Here is a 20,948-nt window from a genome sequence, read left to right on the forward strand (position 1 = left end):
TACCAGGGCAAAATTAGAGTGTGTTTTAAGAGCAAGTGCAGAACGATTACAGTAGTAACAGAACACCCAATATGCTGTCTTGCTAAAGGATACTCAGCAGACTGTTTCTACAGATTCAGAAAAAGAGCTTTATCAAATTTCTTTGGGAAGGATTCTTGAGTTCAGCCCGTGTGTATCTAGATGCCACACTATTCTGCATTTTATTCTCTAAAATTATCTCCAAATGCTATGACCTTGGGGCCCACTCTGTACCACAGAAAAGCTGAAAAGTATTTCCCTGGCCTAGCTGTCTCACAATCATAGAACCTGCAAACCCAAAGAGGAAACCACTTCAAAGCAGGCAATGATAGGAGGAGTGTTGCAGGTAAAACATTAGCTCCACAATGGTTTATAGTCATTAAACTTTACTGCAAGAACTTTCATTCTCTCCTACTCAGGTGGATTTTAAACCAGAAGTAAAAACTGAAATCATCATGTTTCAAAAATCCCTCACACATCAAGTCTTCTGCTATCTGTTTTCAGCTATGATAATATATATGCTATATATATATTATATATACGATATATATAAAATAGAGGTGGCAGAGCCAAGAGGTCGCTCTGGACTGTTCAAACCACTTTAACCACATATGAAAAAAAAAGAGAGCCAGAAAGCATGTAAGACAAATAAGACTTAAGTCTCCTTAAGCTAATTGCATGCACATTTTTATAGTAGACTGCACCAGCAGCTAAGACAGAAAAACTTGAAACCATTCTTTAGGCTCATTTATGACACATATAAGGGAGGCGTTATGCCCTCACAGCCCAATGAAACAAAATCATTACAAGTCAGGAGCAGAGATCATGGCACTGGAAGAATAGCAGACCACACAGATGAGGATGAAGTCCATCTTTATTAAGAAGATTGAAAGTTCAGCTGAAACCTCCTTGCAAATGCTGAACAGTACATGGCACAGAAAACTACAAAGAAAATTCTGCTCTGATGAAAACACTGGAACTACTCTGAAGTCTGCCATTAGTAGGAGATGATCACTGAACTTTTTACCTGATGATATGGAAAGACAGGACTATGCGATTCATAAAAGGACACTTAAGACAGAAAAAAAATAATACGATCTTTCATGCACTTATACTATAAACACAGCAAAGGCCCTCTTTCTTCCAGAAGGATGCTTTAATACATGTGCAAAAATACAACTGGAGTGATATGAAATAATCAAACACGGCATAATTATCAGAATGACATTCAGACACTTTATTAGATAAGAAGGCCAGGAGGTGCTTTAGGACACATTAACAGATGGGCTACAGATCTGTTAATCTACCAGCATAGACTCATCACATCGCAACAAGCTCACCAAGACAGACCTGAAAGGAGTCTAGAAAGTTTATATGCAGGGAACGTAGCATTGGGACATGGAGGAGAGGCGTAGGGAAAGAAACCCAGCGTCCTTATCAAATAACAGACCAATAAAGGAACCTCTCTTACCACTCAATGTCTATGTGGAGATTATTTTGGTCTACTTACATTGGTTAAGTCACCTGTTAGGTTAGTTCATACCTAAAATGTTTTCTAGTACTAACATGCTTTTGGGGAAGTACACAGAGATAAAGCACTTATTAATGTCAAAGCTCTTTATAACAATAATGTTGGCTCAGCATCCCTGTGAGGTAGGCAAAAATCAGCTGTTTTCTGAGACACAGAGAAGGTAACTTACTTCCTCAAAGCCATGGTAAAGAATGTGTTATTTATTATTAACATCCTTAAGAGCCTGGAATGATATTGTTTTTCACAGACAGGGAATTGAGGCAACTACCATCTGCTAGCAAGGAGTTACCAAATTTTCATCTCGTTCTTACTACTAAAATGCTTTGAATCCCCCTCACCTTGAAAAGTGTTCCACAAACATATACCTGTACTGGTAAGCTCTTCCTTCATGTCTGTAACAAAAAGCACGGGTCTTTCCCAGCAGTAAGCAGACACCAACACAGGGGGCTTTTCCCTGCTAGTAAAGGGTAGCCTAGATACAACTACAATCAGATACACTACTGATGATCACAGCCTGGATCTTTCCACCACTACAATTACAGTTAGCAAACATATGATACAAGTATTAGTTACTTGAAGGAATTTCACTTGAGTACTCTAGTTTACGTAGAAGGAATATAAAAAACGGTAACTATCCATTCTTTTAAACCGATAGCTATACAAAAACAAGCTATCATAAAATGAAGCACTTGGCTGCTACAAAAGGTAGCAACAAAGCTATGCTGGGATTAACCTAATAAACTCACATATCCCCAATTGCAAGGTTAATAGATTCACCAGCTAAGTCCATATCCCCAGAACAGCTTTTGCTTTGCCGAAAAGTGAAGTGGGTCTTGTAGCAAGACTCTTCTTTATTCTGTAAGGTCCACAAAGAAGTAACAGTAGATACTGTGTTGTGTGTGTATTGAAAACAGTTTCCAAAACCTTTTGGATAGCTCCCTCCATCCAGCTGAGCTGAACTTTTGCATCTTCTCATGTTTCTAACTTAAACAAGTATTTAATGTAGAAAGCAGCACACAGTTGCTGAGGTCCATCTCTTCTTTTGTGCCTAGTCAGAGAGATCATTTGCCCAATTTTAATAAGATGAAACTGTGGCTCATAAGATATATCTGGAAAGAATCCTTCCCGTTGACTACAGTGCAGCTGTAAAGGAGGAAGCCAAGAGGCAGGTAACACTGGATAACACAAAGCCATAAAAAGTCACTTAAATAGCTATACCATGTAATCTTGCACCATCAACTCAGCTCTACTACTGTCAGTACAACCCACTAATATAATACTCAGCACTTTCAGATGAACACCACAAGGGTATAACTTACCTATGACAGATGCAGAGTAACACCATGCTACTTTATTGCTAGTTTATTGCTCACATTTAAAAGCCCTTCATATAGTGGTTAGCACACTCCCACTTGATTCAAAAGCAAAGTTGTGCTTCAGGCACTAGCAGCTCTAGCTCAACACCTCTGTCAATTCCTCTGAAGCTTCCCACAGCTCCTGTGAACAAACTTTTCACCAAAAAAGTTTCCTGCACACAGGAAACTTATTTTTCAACCCAGAAAAGAATTCAGTTGCCACTGTGCAACATAGTATGGATCAAATTAATCTTTGCACTGGTTGCGTTTGGCATATTTTTCACACTGCTACACAATTGCTGAAACAATCAGTTCTCCAAATGTCTACGCGAGTATCAAGCGGCAAGATCTGCAGAAGAAAACAAAACCCCAGGGTAAGAGGGGGGTGTGTGTGGGAAGAGGTGGAGAACTTTACAATATGTAAATCTGATTCAGTCACACAAACTCTGGACTCCATTAGCAAAAATCTTGTTAACAAAAATGCTTTCTTCCTGTTTCCAGTCTTAATTTTTTTATGCAGAGCCAATGCAATAATCCCCATTTCTTTTTTTCTAATTCTGTACCTTTCTGCTTTGCTCAACTGGGCTTCTTTTTGGGCTTCCTATGGTAAGACATTCAACTCCAATACTCTGAGTGGCTAAATAACCAAAGAATGACAATTGAAAAAAGACTGATTTTTTTTAAACTAAGAATTTGTTCTTCCACTTATGTATCCATTAATCCATGCCAGAGAAATCTGGCACCCTGTCTATTGCCTCCCCCTTAATTCCAAGACTGTCATTCAGAGAATAAATCCTAAGCAAATGCAAAAATGGAAACCACTTGTTTTCCTATGCACTGAGGGCTTTTCAGTTGCATAATTTGCATTTACAGCTTCAGCTTTCGTAGCAGAATATAAATGTACTGGTTTTGGCTTAAAGTTTGTACAGTGGGCTATTCATGCTGCATTTTAGCACCAACATCCCACAGAGATACATAACTTTGAAATTTCTAGACTATAAAGACCAAGCAGAAGCAACCGTTAATGAATTAGTATCTGATGCATTTCAGGGGGCTTGGAAATGAAAGCTCAAAATTTGTTTAGGCAAAAAAAACACAACAAAGATTAAACCATACAACAGATGAACTATGCTCACAAGGGAGTGAAGTAATAGCACCTACGTTGCTGTGATGCGAAACATTTGGCAGTGTTTTCTGTTTACCACACAGGAGCCACTGGACTCCCTGACCATGGCAAGAAAAGGAGTTGTAAGAGCAATCAATCACCGCACTTGTGAAGGGAACAGAGTTTGTGTTTGAGGCTCAATCTCACTTTCATTGAGTTGACAGCGAAAGAATTCAGTGGCAGAAGGATTAGGTTTTTCAAACACTTCCTTGTCCTCACATCTCCTTGCTTCCTTGAAGCAAAGCTGCACAATTCACTCCTTCTGAAGAACTGACAAATCACTTTTGAGTGGTCTGTCGTACAAGTTAACCAAGACCAGAAATTATCAAACTCATAGATAACCAACTGCTCAAGACAGTCTCTCCATTCTTCCCACTGTCCATAATGGGTCACATACACACATCACCCACAGTTAATCAGCATTAATACCGAATTGTGGGGCCTGACTCTACAGCTCTTGTTACAGTTTGGGCAGAGCACCGGCTGGTGCTAGTGTAATACCACAAACATAGAAAAGCCCCAAGAGGAGATTGAGTTTGGCTGTCCGCTGAGGAATTTTGTTGAAGCTCTGACTCCGAAACTGCCTTTCCAGTGAAAATGCCATTGGGATGGTGAGTAGTGGCAACGCCATGCTGATGGTATAACGTGTGGCCAGCACACAGAAAATCAAATAGGGCAAGAAGAGCAGCACGGTGTAGAGAATATAGGAGAACGCAGGGCCAATGAGGATGGCCAAGGTGACAATACCCGCCTGCTGGTCAGACTCCATGTCTCGCGTGTTGTTGCTGTGCAGGATGGCCTCAGTACTGAGAGCTAGTGGGATAGCGTAGAGCAGTGGCGAGACAGACAGATAACCAACCTGCACAGCATGGGCAAACATGACAGCCAGGGGCCCAAAGGTGATCAGGATCACCACGTCTCCAAGTGCAACATATTTAAATCCAATTCCTGTGGCAAGACACAAGAATAAAATGAAGTATCGTGAAAAACTCAAATGACAGAAGAGAATGGATAATATAACAGAGCAACCCTTCCCATAGAAATATTGTAAAACGACCAACACACACGTAGCTATGGCCAAAAAGCATTTTATCTCTTTTTTCCCAATGATAATAAAGGAAACACATCTTCTGAATTTCTCCAGTTGAACAATGGAACAGAAACTAAGGGCTAGGTTCTAATACCCATCTTCACATCCAGGAGTACCTATTTCTGCTGAAACCTATAGAAAAAGATACTCCTTAGTGTGATCAGGCATGCTAGAACCTGATCCTGAAGAAATATATGCAATGCTCAGAACAAAATGCAAAACCGACAAGATTCTTTCAAATAAACTAACATAACTATTTGAAAGTTTGACAGTCTGGAAGTGACTGTTTTTCTTTTCTTAATAATTATGTCTGAATCTACCCAACACAGGAAAATACTAAAAAGATACTCCTCTTATTAAGAATGCAAACTGTTCTACATTCACAATGAAGCCCCATCTAGAGAATAACAACAAAACATTGCAAAACAAACTAATAGATTCCACTGCTATACTGCTGAGGGATACAAGAGTCACATCACAAGAAGTTTCAGCAAGAGTTCTGATGAGCATCTAAAGCCATATACATAAATAACAATGTCCCAATGCCACTTTCCAACTGACGAACTCGGTGTGCGCCTCTTCCCACATCTTACCACCATAATCAATGGCAAAGAATAGAAGTTTCTGTACCAGTACCCCAGGAAAAACCGCCAAATATCTTTACAGCAGTTAACTAGAGAGATCACTTGCGTCTTCTAGAAACCTTTGCTAAGTCAGCTAATCCTGTCGCATTTACATTCAGATTCACGGCAAACAGGATGCAGTGCTTACCTCCAGTATAAAGGAAGGAGCTGGAAAGTCCTCCAAAGTAAATCAGGGCCAGGTGTTCCAGCTTGAGGGTCGAGACAGCGTACAGCCCAGCTGCACAGATACAGCCCACAGTATAAAGGAGGACGCCAAACCGGACAACATCCTGAGGCTCCAAAATCTGGTCCACCAAAGTCCTGTCATCACTCTTCTTGTGATCGATGCCTTTGGAGAAGTCGTAGTAGGTGTTCACCAAGTTGCCGGCTCCGTGCACAGCCAGGACGGTCACAGCGCTTCCCACCAGCAGCCCTGGGTCTAGCGCTCCCTCGGCTCGGTATGCCAGCGCGCTGCCGAGGGCCACGGGAGTGAGTGAGGCACTGAAACTCCACGGCCTGAGCGCCAGCACGTAGGCCGCGCACTTCTGCCTCCAGCTGCCGGGGGCGCCCCTCTCAGCGCCCGCCAGCGCGGAGCCGCCGTCGTTCCTCTCGCTCCCCCGGGGGCTCTCAGCGCTAATGCTGATCTTCTGCACCAGGTCCCCCGGCCCCATGCTCTCCTCGCCGCCCCGTCTCACAGCAGCAGCAGCACCTGGAAGGGCGAGGGCCGCGCGTTAGGCCGCCGCCGCCATGGCCGCGCCTGAGGGGAGGCGCGCGCCGCCCCCTCCCGCCCACCGCGCGCGCCCGTCTGCCTCACCCGCCAGCGCGCCAACCCCCGGCCCGCCGCGCGCGCCCGCCCGCCTCACCTGCCAGCGTACCAAACGCCGGCCCGCCGCGCGCCTGCGCCCCGCCCGCCGCCGCCGCCCCACCTCGGCGCCCCCGCTGCCCCGCGGCCGCCCCAGCGCGTTCCGCTCACCGGAGCGGAACGCCAGCGCCTCCCGCCGTAAACATCAAACGGCCCACGTCGTCACGTACGGCTGCGAAGGGTTACTCTGAAGGGCGCACGCACACGTACGCAGCCATTGCGGCGCCGGAACGCCCCTACAACTGGACACGGCCTCGCCTTCCGCCCGGCCTGTCACGGACAGCCGGACGCATTTCAGCGCCGCACATCGGGCGCGGCGCAGTATCCCACAGCACCGCGCTGCGCACAGAGCGCATGCGCACATGGCGCACGGGCCTTGCGGGAGGGCGGAAGTCAGCCGGCGACTGGAAGGTGGACCTAGCGCTCACTTTGCGCCAATCGAGCACGTCCAGCATTTCCATTGGTCAGCTGTATCGCCACTCGCTCCCGGCTGGCTGGGCGATTGGCCGAGAGGGGACAGCTTCTCCTTGCGGTGCCTTGGGAGAAGGGGCGGAGCTGCGCGCGCTCCTTCCCTTTTGCTCTTTTTCTACTGCTCAGAGGCGGCGCCCATCAAAGCCCTTCTGGGAGGCTATTGGCCAGCGGCGGCTCGCCGGTCCGGCAGGCGCGGTGGGAGGGGAGGGCGCGGGGCCCGGAGCGGGGGAGCCGGCGGCGGTCGGGGCGGAGGCGGTGAGTGCGGGTCCGGAGCCTCCCCTCAGCATCGCCTTCCCCTTCCCTCCCGCCGCAGCCCCGCTGCCGCGGCCCTCCCTGCGCGCTCCTGCCTCAGCGCCCGCCGGGCTGGCCCCTGTCAGCGGCACCGCCTCGGCCCTGTGCCGCCGCCGCCCCCCGCCCGCAGCGGCCTCCCCAGCGCCCCCAGCCCCCGCAGCGGTGCCGCCTCAGACCCCGCGCGCGCCCCAGCGGCGGTGCCCGCCCCGCCTCCCCCCTCCCGCGCCCCGGCCCGTGGAGCGGCGGGCACCCCCCGGGCTCGGGCCTGCCGGCTCCCGCCCGCCGGCGGGCACGTCCCCCGGCTGCCGGCGCGGTTGTGAGGGGAGCCCCGTGCAGGGTGCCGACGGCCGCGTGCTGCCCCTGGCTCCCGGCCGCTGGGGGCCCGGGACCGCCGCACGCTGTGGCCGCGGCGGAGCGCGGGGGGTGTCGGGGGAGGAAGGCGCTGAAGCTCTGGTGGCTTGTGTCGCCGTGGGCCCTGCTGTCAAGCGCTCGGCTTGGGTTTATGTAACCTGGAAATCGGGGTAGGGGGCCAAGCCTCTAAAATATTTTCCACATAAAGACAGACTCCCGAGAATGTTTGGTTACGTGTTACGATAATAAACATCCTGTTGCAATGATGGGTGTTGCTATAAGTAGACTTCCCGTCTCTAAATATCTGCTGGAGAATGTAGCGCTTGCCAGGCCCTGAGCGCCGAGCCTTCCTTGTGTTAGCGACGTGCTAGAATTTCTGTGGAGAAACTTGGATGAAAGTGTTCAAGGAGGAGTCAGATATGATTATGATATAATCACAGGAATGATTGCGCTTACTTATTATAGGATAATTGCAGACCCTAATCTGACCCTGCTATTTTTCAGCTATTGCACGACCCTTGATTTAGATTACCATGGGATTGGGCACCTGACCTACTGGAGTGTATTTTGGTATTTAAGGAACTAGAGAGCAAATAGGCTGGGGGCGGTGATGCAGTTTTATCACAGGGTTGTAAGGCCTAAGGAATATAGTTGTTACTTGTAATTTTTTATGCTCTACTGGTACAGCATCCTTGCATGTGATAGGATGTGTGTTTTGGAAACAGCAGGGGCAGCATTAAGGAAGAAACTCAGAGATTTTAGTAGCTAAAAGCAGTAAAAAAAAAATTAAAAAATGTCTCTCTGAAGAAGTTACAGGACTTGATGCCCCCGAGCCCCAACATTCCACCATCATGTCAGGCACCGTGTCCATTCTCCAACAATTTGCTAATGGCTTGAAGAGTCGCAGTGAAGAGACAAGGGCAAAAGCTGCCAAGGACCTGCAGCATTATGTCACCATGGAGCTCCGTGAAGTGAGTGCTGTAAACGAGATAATTTATCCTTGTTTATCACATGAGTGTAGGGCACAGGCTTGGTACATTGAGGATGGAAATTTTTGGACTATGGAAGCTGGTCTTAGGAGGGGGGGCATAACAGTGATGTTACCTTTGCCCTAGCATGTATGAGAGGTGAGTGCGCTGGTGACACAGATGGGTGGTGAAGTGCCGGAATAAATAAACTTGACACATCTAGGGCACAAATAAGAGATACTGTTTTGGGCTTGTAATGTATGGTTGACTTAATGCTTCTTAGGTCACTTAAAGAGAAATTGTCTTTATGGAGGCTCTGGGGGCAGAAAGGAGGGAAAGAATGCTGAAAGCTGATCTGAACTTTTTGCTTTTACAGATGAGTCAGGAAGAATCTACCAGGTTTTATGATCAGCTGAACCATCACATATTTGAGCTAGTCTCTAGCTCTGATGCAAATGAAAGGAAGGGTGGCATTCTGGCTATAGGTGAGTGAAGGTGCTTCATACCTCTGGTGAGTTTTCTCTTCACGCATCTATCTTTAGGGACAGATTTTCAGAAGGCATGAGCTTTTATAATTGGGGCCTTATGTCTGACTTCTCAGTATGCTGGGTGTGTGCTAGTTGCTGGGTTCTGAAAAATCTGTCTGTAACTGTCAACATGAGAGCTGCTGAGTGCTGAGAGTGACTGAAAACCTGATGCTTAATGGGCCCTAAGCTCTTCTGGGAGTCAAGCATCAAACGTGAGTGCTAAGCATGTGAAAAATCTGTTCTTGAGCTCAGTTGAGAACAGTTTGTGCTGTCCATCTGTATGTATCAGGGTGGGCTGACTTTCTCAACTCTCTTCTGTCTGAGGGAGATTGATTATTGTTATTTAAATTTACCTGGTTCAATAACTGCAGCTTCCATCCCTGGGAGGGGCTCACATAGCTTCTGTGTTGATTCTGATCAGCTGCTCCATCAGTTGCTCTGGTTGTGCTTTTGCTGTAACATGGCAGAGCTGCCTGCATCTTGACTCTTAGGGAAATCAGCTCACATAAATACTTTGCCTTCCAAGCGAGTAGGTTGTATTGTAGCAGTTACTTCTTTAAAAAACAGATAGGAGGTGCTTATGTTTTAGGCTCACAGACAAAATCATCCAATCCCAACCTGTTTAAAAACAGCGGAAGTCCCTTGAGCTAGAGAAATCTTTGTTGACAACATCTGATTTTAAGCTGACAGTATCACTTTAAAATTGTTTCTGTGAATTTAGTGCTGTTGAAAGGTGCCGGCTTGACAACCCTGGACAGTGATGGCCTCTTTATCTACAGAGCAGGTACAACCCAGGCACTGGCAGTGAAAGCTTCTGCAACACCACCACCTGCCAATGTGCTTCCACCCTGGCCAGGAGAGACCATCTCTAGGGCTGAGGGGGAGAGCAATTTTCTTGGTCCATTCAGTCTTTGATTTCTCTACTGAAGTGGACCAGCCATAGTAGTTGCATGTGGATGGATGCCTTTCTATTGGGAATGAGTCCGTGATCCCAGGGTGGATTTTTTTTTTCCTCTCTCTTTTTAAATTAAAAATGGGGAAAATCTGTGAAGCTGCTGGATGTGTTTTCCTGCCCACTTAACAAGTTCAGGCTTGAAAGAATGCTGGCCTTTTCCTATTGTTTGATTTATTTTTCTTTTCTGTGGATTTGCAGTTTAGGAGGCATTAACGGGAATCTAAGGAATGGATGGGGAATACTAACTCTCATCCAGGGTTTACCTACTGTGCCTCACTGACTCTTAGGGAAAATCTGCAGCATTGCTCTCTTTCTCTACAGCAAGTCTTATCGGTGTTGAAGGAGGTAATGCCACCCGTATTGGCAGGTTTGCCAACTACCTGAGGAATCTCTTGCCATCCAATGACCCTGTTGTAATGGAGATGGCCTCCAAGGCTATTGGACGGCTTGCAATGGCTGGTGACACCTTCACAGCTGAGTATGTGGAGTTTGAGGTGAAACGAGCTCTGGAATGGTTGGGAGCTGACAGGAATGAAGGTCGAAGACATGCAGCTGTAAGTGATTATTTTTTTTTTGTCTTAACCAGTTTTGGAACAGGATTAGTTAAAAGGGGTAGGACATGTGCATAGAAAGCTGTGGAAAAGCTCTGGAATGGCTGCCAGTCCATGTCTGAGAATTGGTGATGATCGTGTGGCAGATGCAGTGCTGCTTCATTGCTTCTACCTTAGCCCAGTGACTAAAGAAGGCTGAGACACCATTGTGCTAGGAACTGTAAAAGTATGGCGCTAGAAACAGCTCAGGCTCTCAAACTGTCTTGACAGTCTAAATAAGTGATACTATGGTCCAGAAGTTATGAGGTTTGTCTATGGGTGCTCATCCTCACAGGTTTTCACTGTTTCTCTCCCCACTTCCAGGTTCTTGTCTTGCGCGAGCTGGCAATCAGTGTGCCCACCTTCTTCTTCCAACAAGTGCAGCCGTTCTTTGACAATATATTTGTGGCTGTGTGGGATCCCAAACAGGCCATCCGAGAGGGAGCTGTTTCTGCCTTAAGAGCTTGCCTTATCCTCACCACTCAACGGGAGCCAAAAGAGATGCAGAAGCCCCAGTGGTACAGAGTAAGAAATAACTTTGTTTTGAAGCAGCCTCTCATAATGCAACACAAATGATCTAGTGCCAGTTTTTAGAAGAGCTGTCTAAGCTAAGAACCTATGTCACCTTTGTCAGTATGTCTGATCGTCAGCACAAACCTGCCTCCCTTTTAAAGGGTTGAAAATATAATAGCCTACATGAGTAGTTCCTTTAGCCTGCTGTAAAAGTAAGCAACACACTTAACTTGACCAAGAATCCATTGCTTTATCTGCAGCTCATCTTCAGCTGTTAAGCCTGACCTACTTTTATGGCCATGCAATCATCTATCTATTGTCATCTCTTACTAGCAGATGGTTTTATTATTGTAGGTAAAACATGAGTGAAAAAGGTAAAGATTCTTTTGTCTGAACCTCAGGTTTGCTGCCATTGTCACGTGAATTCAAGCTTCATAATATCAAATAAGGTTTGGAAAGTGCAGTCAACTGTTATGAACTTAGATTCCTCATAGTCAGATATGTGTTGCAGATATTGACTAAGTTTATGCCATGGCATGGTCGGCTGGCTGTTTGACTAGTGCTGTTGAAAATGCTTTGCAGAAGAGTCCAGAACTTCTGTGTGAATCTGAATTTTGTGTTGTTATACTCTGTTATTACTCAGTTGTGGTTTGTGGCTACTCTTAGAAAATTACAGGACATCAGTAGCTCTTGACTGGCAGTACTACTTTATTTCCACAGGCTTTGTTTCTGCATAGTCAATGAGATTTTTTTTTCTTTTCCCTGAAGCATACATATGAGGAGGCTGAGAAGGGCTTTGATGAGACTCTGGCCAAAGAGAAAGGAATGAACCGTGATGACCGAATCCATGGTGCCTTACTGATCCTCAATGAGTTAGTGAGAATCAGCAGTATGGAGGGAGAGGTGAGCAAATGAACAAGATGGGGGTTATGGCTTTTGGTTGCCAAATTGTTGACAATGTGTAGCAACTTGGCAATCTGTGGAAATACCCTGTTGTGTTTGAAATGGGGTTGTTGGGCTGAAAAAACATCTGAACATGGAGTCAGAGCATTGATTGTTAGAAATTGAAGTGTCAGAGAACAGCAACAACTTTGGGGTGAGTAGGTATTAAGCTGTGGTGGAAAGTGCTATTAAGTGGGTTAATTACAATGAAAAAGAATAATATATGGAATGAGGACTCTGTTGCATATTAGATACCCAAATATTTTTGCTGACTTGTGCTTAGTTGATGTTTTAGAGCCATTTGGATATAAATTATACAGGTTGCTGCTCAGGAGATTTGGGCAGCACTGTTAGGAATCTCTTATTCAACTACTTTTTTCTTTTTTCTTTTTTTTTTTTTAAAAAACATGCTTTTCTACTTTGTCCAGCGCCTTAGAGAGGAGATGGAAGAGATCACTCAGCAGCAGCTTGTGCATGACAAGTACTGCAAAGACCTGATGGGCTTCAGTACCAAACCTCGCCACATCACTCCCTTCACTAGCTTCCAGTCTCTTCAGCCCTCTCAGTCAAATGCATTGGCTGGTCTTCTGGGGTATAGTGCTCACCAAGGAATCATGGGTTTTGCAACCTCACCTGTCCCAGCAAAGTCTACGTTGGTAGAAAGTCGATGCTGCAGGGATTTAATGGAAGAGAAGTTTGATCAAGTAAATGTTCATTCTTCACCTCGTATATTAACATTCACAACACCAGTTTTTATAGAGCAGTTGTTATCCATGTCCTTACTTAGCAGGCAATACCTGCCTAGTATTGAATTGAGGCATCGAAATCCATTAATTGTATGTATCCCAACTTTGTCACTGTCTGTCTCAAAGCAAGTGATTTACTTTCTTTGGAAGCAGTCTTAGTTGTCTTTCTGATGGACTCTGAAGCCAAATGTCGGTGTAATGCCTTAAAGTATGCAGGTGATAAACATTTGTGCATTACTGCCAATGGCCATCCTTCAGAGCCCAATCTGTCTCCTTTCAGGTGTGTCAGTGGGTTCTCAAGTGCAGAACCAGCAAAAATTCTTTGATCCAGATGACGGTTCTCAATCTGCTACCACGCTTGGCGGCTTTCCGTCCTTCAGCATTCACAGGTGACAAGACAGATGGTTGGATGTTAGAAACGTTGCTGAAATTGGGCTGGAAGTTATCCAGCTGTCTTTGGTCCAGATGAGCTTGTGCACGCAATGCAGCAGTACAAATGTGGTGCTTGTAAGATGAGCACATTCCTCTGTGGGAGGACAGTCTTTTTTTTTTTATTTTTTTATTTTATAAGTGTGACTTAATGTTGCTCTGAAGAAGAAATAGGATTGAAAACTATTGTCTGAATTCAGTGATCAATACCACAAGAGATAGAACCTCCTTTTTGTTGTTTGACTTTCTCAGTATGTCAGACTTAGGGTTGAACTCTGCTCTCTTGCTCCCACTCAATGTATCCCAAGTATTATCAGCAGAGTTGTCTTCCTTTTTTTCTGTTAAATGTGCCAGGAAATATCAAGTGAAAATGAGAAATACCTGCCAGCTTTGAAATAGTTCAATTGATTTATCAAGCAAGCTCAGGAGAGTATCAGAGCTGGAAGCAAGTCACCAAGCTGCTCTAAGTGGGTTGGAACAAACTTTGTGATGCTATTTCGAATTTCTAGTCAATCACTATGTAAACAAGATACTTGGATCTGAATTGTGTATAAAAACTGCTGTGATGTTTTTTTTCCTCATACCTCTTGGTGAATATTTTTAAGAAGAAAGCTTTCTGGGCTTTGAAAATTTTATTATACGGTGACATGTGTTTGCCACTGCTCATGCCGGCAAATTTTATATGGCTGTCTGCTAGTTTTATACTTGTAAAGGGTTTAGTTGGAAATGTGATGTAACTATAAACTTAAACAGGTTCCAATATCTGTATTGTTCTCTCTTGTGGGCAGCTGATCAGTATCTTCCAGACACCATGAATCATGTCCTCAGTTGTGTGAAGAAGGAGAAGGAGCGAACAGCAGCCTTTCAGGCCTTGGGTTTGCTTTCTGTGGCTGTGAGGTCTGAGTTTCAAGCTTACCTGCCAAAAGTCCTTGAAATCATAAAAGCAGCTCTTCCACCAAAGGACTTTGCCCACAAGTAAGTATGTGAGGGCTAGAGGAAGAAACTGAAACACCTGTTGTTTGTATAATTTTTGCAATGTGGGATCAAATTACTGTATTAAAATCAGAGGTGTTTCTGTGAGACTGGTAACACAGAAGTGGGATGAGGAACGATGTTTGAAAAATAGCAGCTCCTCTTTAATTAACTTCTATGTGGTCCCTTTCCAGGAGGCAGAAGTCTGTGCAGGTTGATGCCACAGTCTTCACCTGCATTAGTATGCTGGCTCGAGCCATGGGACCCAGTATTCAGCAGGACATCAAAGAGCTTTTGGAACCTATGCTGGCTGTGGGCCTGAGGTAGGTACAAGGCCACGGGAGCATGTTTTTCTGTTAACCACTGGATGGCATTGTTTGCCATACAGAATGAGACCTTGAAAGTTTTCAGATTGAGAAGGAAGATTATTGCTTTTAAATGGCCTTTAAGAAGAATGATATATTTTAAGCATTAATGTGTCTTTATTTGCTTAAGAGCATTGGTCTCTGTGTAAAGAAATCTTTTTGTAGAACAACTGGTGAATTCAAAAGCAATCTCCTTTACTTTCTACTATTCAAACACATTTGGCAACAGCCTGCAAAAATTTAGAAAGCTTCTGAAGGCCAGCAGATTTCTGCCATATCAAATTGGCAGGGTAGCAGAATTGAAGCACTGAATATTTGCTCTTGGCTTCTTTCACCTTTGGAGCTGACAGTTCCTATTGGAAATTTCCTAGATGATGAATCTGTTAGTATGGGGAGGGTATGGAGAAAGTATCCAGGTAGCACAAAGCCATTCAGACTAGATGAATCTTGCCTTCTGGAAGTGAATTTAGTTGTCTTTGTGTCTAAAAAGCTTAGATTTGTAACAGTACTCCAGCAATATTGCCTAATGTAGCAATGTGTGCCGCAGTCCCAGCAGTTTGCTCACGAACTTCATATATGAAGGTCATCTCATGTTGCCTGAGTTCACACAAGGACCCGTGTGATCTGCTGGAAGGTGTTGCTGTGATGTGTGAATGCCCACAATTATCCTCTGATGGGCAAAGGCATAAACAAAAAGGTGAAATAGGCACTTCATATTATTTCTGTTCTAATCTATGTGCCTGCTTCTTGCCCTCAGCCCTGCTCTAACAGCTGTGCTGTATGACTTGAGTCGTCAGATCCCACAGCTAAAGAAGGATATCCAGGATGGGCTGCTGAAAATGCTCTCCCTTGTTCTAATGCACAAGCCTCTGCGACATCCAGGCATGCCAAAGGGCCTTGCCCACCAGCTTGCCTCCCCTAGTCTCACCAACATCCCAGAGGCCAGTGATGTGGGTAGCATCACCCTTGCCCTTCGTACACTGGGTAGCTTTGAGTTTGAAGGTAAGGTGAAATAACAAAGCAGGGGACCAAGGGGTTTGGGATGTAAATGCTAGTGTGTTGGAGCAGAGTGGAAGTAGCAGGAACACTCTGAGAGCACTTTCTTTAACTCCTATTCCCTGGTAAGACCAGTAATTGAGGTGTAAACCCATATTAAATTCCCCATCTTCTTCTTTCTAGGCCACTCTTTGACTCAGTTTGTTCGGCACTGTGCAGACCACTTTCTGAACAGCGAGCACAAGGAGATCCGGATGGAAGCAGCCCGTACTTGCTCTCGCTTGCTCACGCCTTCCATCCACTTGATCAGTGGTCATGCCCATGTGGTCAGTCAGACAGCAGTGCAGGTTGTGGCTGATGTTCTGAGCAAACTGCTTGTGGTTGGAATAACTGACCCAGGTTAGTGTGGGGTTCCAAGAAAAGGGTTCCCCTACCACATGTTAATTTTAGCACCTGAGCAGGTGACAATATTAAGGTTGTGGTAGAATTTGAACATATTTACCCCTAACGTAAGCTGTCATTCTTTATAAATTTAAAATGTCTCCCAGTTTCTCTTCTCAGAACTTGATTTTTGAGGTATTAATAGAACACTAGTGCAAAATGCTCAAACTGTGCCCTGGGTAGTCCTTTGAACTAGGCAGAGCCCTGAGACATCTTTTGCTGTTATTCTGTGTCGTGGCCTTCAACTTTGTAGTTTGGGAAGGGTCTGGTACCTTCTGCTGAATCTTCCTACTTGATATTTTTTTCATTCTTTCAGTTGCAATATGGTAACCTGAGATGAGTTCGTTTTCTGTACACTGCCTCGAAATGTGCTACTTTTACAGATGCAAGAGGCTGACATTTTACTGACCTGGTTATTGGGGCAGTGCTGAGCAGCACTGCATTTCTTGGGCAGGCCTACTGCATTTCTCATGCGTAGAATGCTGATGTAGTGTCTTATGCTGGGGAAGCTCTCAGCATTTCCCTGAGGTGAAGAATTTTTGAGGTCTGCCTGTGGATAAGGGTAATAATAAGAACAGGATTTTACTACATTTAAAGAGAAACAAATGTGTTCTTGCAGACCCTGATATACGGTTCTGTGTGTTGGCTTCTCTGGATGAGCGATTTGATGCTCACCTTGCCCAGGCGGAAAATTTGCAAGCTCTTTTCGTAGCCCTGAATGACCAAGTGTTTGAAATCAGAGAGCTGGCCATCTGTACTGTGGGTCGCCTGAGCAGCATGAATCCTGCTTTTGTCATGCCTTTCCTGCGCAAGATGTTAATCCAGGTAATGAAGAAGGATGCCTGCAGTGAAAGTGGGATAGTTGGTACTGAGACTAAGATGGTGTTAAAGAACCGGACTATCTAGCTGTAGTGGGTGTGTGGGAGAGTAGGGGAATATCTCCCTTTTGAAAAATACTTATGACCCAGCTTAGTAGGTTTCAGCAACTTTCTATCTTTTTAGTGATAGCATTTTGGACTGAAGCTCTAAGGATGTATTAGAAAGGAAATAAGGTATCAGTCATTATTTCACCCCACATTCGTCATGCTGGAGTGCTTTGCATCTGTATTGAGGAAGAACATTCTGTGCTTCTTTTAGGTGAATGGATGGCATCACTTCATAAATGTTAGATGGTTTTGGAGCCATCAAATCAGTTTTATGATAATTAATTTTAGCTTCATTTAGACATAAATGACTGGATGGAGTGTAAATGTAGAACACCCTTTACAAGTGCTGAGATTTATTTTTTTCTGTTGTCGTTGGACAGGAGAGGAAGAAATCCAAAGAATTTTTGCCTACTTTTATTGTCCTGGTTTTCATGCTTCCATTGTCTTTTCTGCAGATTCTAACAGAGCTGGAACACAGTGGTGTTGGCAGGATTAAAGAGCAAAGCGCCAGGATGTTGGGTCACCTTGTTTCTAATGCTCCACGCCTCATTCGTCCATATATGGAGCCTATTCTTAAGGTAGAGTCTCTGTACGTTTCTTGGTGACTTTGGAGTGAGATGATCTAGCAAGTGGATACATGGCCCTCAGGAGCTGCAGTTCTTGTGATTCATCAAAAATCAGATTGGTGTAGATGTTACCCATAGTAATGAGTGTATGTGCCAGTGTAGCCTAACTTGATTCTGGATTTACATAAAGTTCATGAAATGAAAGTTTCATTTACTGTTGAAATGCTCACTGTGATGCAAGATGAGCTCCTGTGGAATCAATTTCAGACTGAAACAAAAGGAAGGTAACTTTGAGTACTGTATGTACAGCCAGGAGTCTTCTAAACACATTCTTATTTGTTCCTCTGTCACCTACCAGGCACTGATTGTGAAACTGAAAGATCCTGATCCAGATCCAAATCCAGGGGTGATTAACAATGTCCTAGCTACCATAGGGGAGCTTGCACAGGTAGGTATACTGCAGGTACCTTTGCTAGCCTTGTCAGTTGTTAAGCTTTTGGGAATGCTAGATGAAGGACTTTGGGTTTTGTCTTCCAATAGGTCAGTGGGCTGGAGATGAGGAAGTGGGTGGATGAGCTCTTCATTATAATTATGGACATGCTACAGGACTCCTCCCTGCTGGCTAAAAGACAAGTAAGTGTTTGACAACCACGCTAAACTTGCCATCTGCTGTGACCAAAACTGTAATGAAGTGTGTCCCATCATAGCTGCTAAACTAAACCTTTAAATCACGCGAGTCTCTCTAGGGGAGTGTATGGTCACACTGGTGAGGGATTACAGTGCCTATCTGTTGTGACATAGTACAGAGTTGTTGGAGGAAATGAAGAAGGGAGGGGGGGGAAAAAAAGCCTTTTTTATTGGAAGGCTTGGACTCGCTGAATTGAATACCTATTTGAATTGTATCTCTGAGTGAGGGAATTATTTCAGTCAGTCTAACAATTTATTGATTATCACTTTCTTTACAATTGCTTATTAATAAAATGCTCTTTTTAGAGGCTTTCAAACAGTGCACTGTGGTTTGCAGTGTGATCCTAAAATGCTCGAAGAAGCTTTACAGAAGTTGTGTGACTGATGGATCAGGAGACACGATAAATTCCCTGGTCAAAACTAATTTTCTCTGGGCTTGATCTTTACAGGTGGCGCTCTGGACACTGGGACAGCTTGTGGCCAGCACAGGTTATGTAGTGGAACCATACAGGAAGTACCCAACTTTGCTGGAGGTGCTTCTGAACTTCCTGAAGACTGAGCAGAACCAGGGCACCCGTAGAGAGGTATGAACATGAAGCTATCACACAACCACTTCTAAAAGTTTTGGGGGCAGAGAGAGCTGTCAAATAAATGTGTCTGTATAGATTTGGGGTTGGGGCGTCATTATTGTGGCTGATAGAAGTAAAATAAAGAGAATTAAGAGGGTGACAGTGTTGAGTCGGTGAAATGGCCTCCAGCAGCTGAATGGAAAGAAAGCGTTGATGTTTTCTACAGGCAGTCACTTCAGTTCCAGATCTTTTCTCTTTAATCCTCAGGACATTTCCAAACATGTAGGTTCATGTGTTAACTTTTGCCTTGGTGATGAAGTTCTGATGAATTTTCTTTTTGTTTCTCTCTTAGGCTATTCGTGTGTTAGGGTTGCTGGGTGCTTTAGACCCTTACAAACACAAAGTGAACATTGGCATGATTGATCAGTCACGAGATGCTTCAGCTGTCAGCCTCTCAGAGTCCAAATCCAGCCAGGATTCTTGTAAGCATCTGAATTTCTTTCAAGTTAATAACTTTAGGATCTACAAGCAGATCTTGATTCTTTTGCTGGTTTTTTTTTGTTGTTGTTAGTAGTTTGTCTCCACTTCTTAACAAATTATTAGTGTACACATTTTCACCTAATACTCGGGTACTCCTGAACTGGTATTCAAGACAGTTTAATATGTAGCTTGTGACACTTTTGTTTCTCCTAGCGGACTACAGTACCAGTGAGATGCTGGTGAACATGGGAAACCTCCCTCTGGATGAGTTTTATCCAGCTGTCTCTATGGTGGCACTGATGAGGATTTTCCGAGACCAATCTTTATCCCAGCACCACACTATGGTAGTTCAGGCCATCACCTTTATTTTCAAATCTCTTGGGCTGAAGTGTGTGCAGTTCCTGCCCCAGGTCATGCCAACGTTCCTTAATGTAATACGGGTTTGTGATGGTGCCATCCGAGAGGTGAGTGTACTAGGGACCACTCCTCTTTCCTTCCTGTTCCACTGCCCTGAATTAAGAATCCATTTTTTAAAAGAGAATGCGACTGGCTTTGGGCATTGCTGTGCTATGTGTTGCTGCCAAGCATGCTGCAGAAGTGAGGTTCAGCTTTGCTTTTTCTCTCCTGTGAGCATTTGGTAGAATATTCAGTGGAAACTTTTTTTCTGGTTCTTATTAAAACAGCTGCTTCTGAGCATAATCCTTAGAAGACCAATATTTGATTCTTTGGTTTGATTTGATTTTTTTATCAAGCTGGTCTTGTTCAGGAAAACAGCCTGTGCAGCTTCCAGAGCTTTCAGTGATCTCTGCATTAATGTACTGTTAGAAACAGTACTATTAAATGAGAGGCAGATTCTTTAAATTTCTGATGCAACCACGTACTTTGGCTCATCTGTGAGAAGGAAAATTCAATTTTCTACAGTCTGCTAACATTCAGAGCAGTGTGGGTGGTGATTCCACAGCAGTGCATTCTCTTCCTTCCCACTTAAGTTACAGTTTTAGAAGGAAATGAGAATTGTGTGAAGGTAATAACGGGCTTAAGGTTCACCTAAACAGAGATAGCTGCTGTTTGCCAAGCCTTTTCCTCAGGCAGCTGAAATCTCTGAGGTGGGAAGGGCAGTTTGTACTAGTTATTGGTACTGTGTTTTATAGGTGGGATGGGTGCTCCCTTAGCAGAATCCCAACCCTGCTATAGAACCGCTGTTTTCTCCCAGACTGAACTACTACTCAGATTGGAAGGAAAACACCTCACACGCCTGGGTTGGCCGAACTCCTAGACCTGACTGATCTAACTTGCTTGAAAGCTATGCAGTTGTGCACACTCTGTTTAAAAATTTTCAGGTAAAAGAAGATGGTGAAAGTGTACTGGGGAGAAGAGCTGAGGTGGGTACGCGTGACTTTAAAGCCTAAAGGAGGCAGGTCCTTGTCCTATATGTAAGCATTCTCTCACTACACCAAAAAAAGGCACAGTACAGGAGCTCATGTTCATTTTTGGTAAATGTAGGTGTACTGGTCTCACT

General features: G+C 44.6%; 2 protein-coding genes across 9 annotated transcripts in view; one reads left to right on the top strand and one right to left on the bottom strand.

The window, feature by feature from the left end:
* Positions 1-874: 874 nt before the first annotated feature.
* UBIAD1 (UbiA prenyltransferase domain containing 1) lies at positions 875-6,999 on the bottom strand. Of its 3 annotated transcripts, none has more exons than XM_056330975.1 (3): positions 6,815-6,999; positions 5,931-6,491; positions 875-5,017 (listed from the first exon to the last, which is right to left on the bottom strand). In XM_056330975.1, exons 2-3 carry the CDS (start codon positions 6,451-6,453, stop codon positions 4,530-4,532), a joined length of 1,011 nt encoding a protein of 336 aa, XP_056186950.1. In that variant the 5' UTR covers positions 6,454-6,491; positions 6,815-6,999; the 3' UTR covers positions 875-4,529. The 3 variants fall into 3 exon arrangements, with proteins under 3 accessions (XP_056186950.1, XP_056186949.1, XP_056186951.1); XM_056330974.1 differs by having other exon boundaries at positions 6,756-6,999; XM_056330976.1 differs by lacking the exon at positions 6,815-6,999 and adding an exon at positions 6,646-6,739.
* A 298-nt stretch (positions 7,000-7,297) lies between these two features.
* MTOR (mechanistic target of rapamycin kinase) overlaps positions 7,298-20,948 on the top strand; it is a 66,878-nt gene continuing 53,227 nt past the window's right edge. For 2 of the 6 annotated variants that reach the window (XM_056330785.1, XM_056330788.1), the window contains exons 1-20: positions 7,909-7,927; positions 8,565-8,728; positions 9,102-9,210; positions 10,529-10,761; positions 11,122-11,322; positions 12,079-12,213; positions 12,681-12,956; positions 13,279-13,387; positions 14,216-14,402; positions 14,594-14,722; positions 15,522-15,766; positions 15,944-16,159; positions 16,821-17,026; positions 17,583-17,705; positions 18,052-18,141; positions 18,234-18,326; positions 18,830-18,964; positions 19,302-19,431; positions 19,643-19,893; positions 20,770-20,811. In XM_056330785.1, coding sequence (XP_056186760.1) covers positions 8,609-8,728; positions 9,102-9,210; positions 10,529-10,761; positions 11,122-11,322; positions 12,079-12,213; positions 12,681-12,956; positions 13,279-13,387; positions 14,216-14,402; positions 14,594-14,722; positions 15,522-15,766; positions 15,944-16,159; positions 16,821-17,026; positions 17,583-17,705; positions 18,052-18,141; positions 18,234-18,326; positions 18,830-18,964; positions 19,302-19,431; positions 19,643-19,893; positions 20,770-20,811 — 3,030 coding nt within the window. In that variant the 5' untranslated portion in view covers positions 7,909-7,927; positions 8,565-8,608. Of the gene's footprint in view, positions 7,371-7,908; positions 7,928-8,564; positions 8,729-9,101; positions 9,211-10,528; positions 10,762-11,121; positions 11,323-12,078; positions 12,214-12,680; positions 12,957-13,278; positions 13,388-14,215; positions 14,403-14,593; positions 14,723-15,521; positions 15,767-15,943; positions 16,160-16,820; positions 17,027-17,582; positions 17,706-18,051; positions 18,142-18,233; positions 18,327-18,829; positions 18,965-19,301; positions 19,432-19,642; positions 19,894-20,769; positions 20,812-20,948 lie in introns of those variants that run through there. The other 4 variants (XM_056330786.1, XM_056330787.1, XM_056330789.1 and 1 more) reach the window with 4 other exon arrangements.

Source organism: Falco biarmicus, chromosome 3 (genome assembly GCF_023638135.1).
Source record: "Falco biarmicus isolate bFalBia1 chromosome 3, bFalBia1.pri, whole genome shotgun sequence".
NCBI classification, from domain to species: Eukaryota; Metazoa; Chordata; class Aves; order Falconiformes; family Falconidae; genus Falco; species Falco biarmicus.

Bases quoted from the DNA above. Each gene is read 5' to 3' on its own strand.
- UBIAD1 (XM_056330975.1), bottom strand. From the start codon at position 6,453: ATGGGGCCGGGGGACCTGGTGCAGAAGATCAGCATTAGCGCTGAGAGC. The intron at 5,018-5,930 runs GTAAGCACTGCA...GTCTTGCCACAG, and splicing joins CTCCTTCCTTTATACTGGAG to GAATTGGATTTAAATATGTT.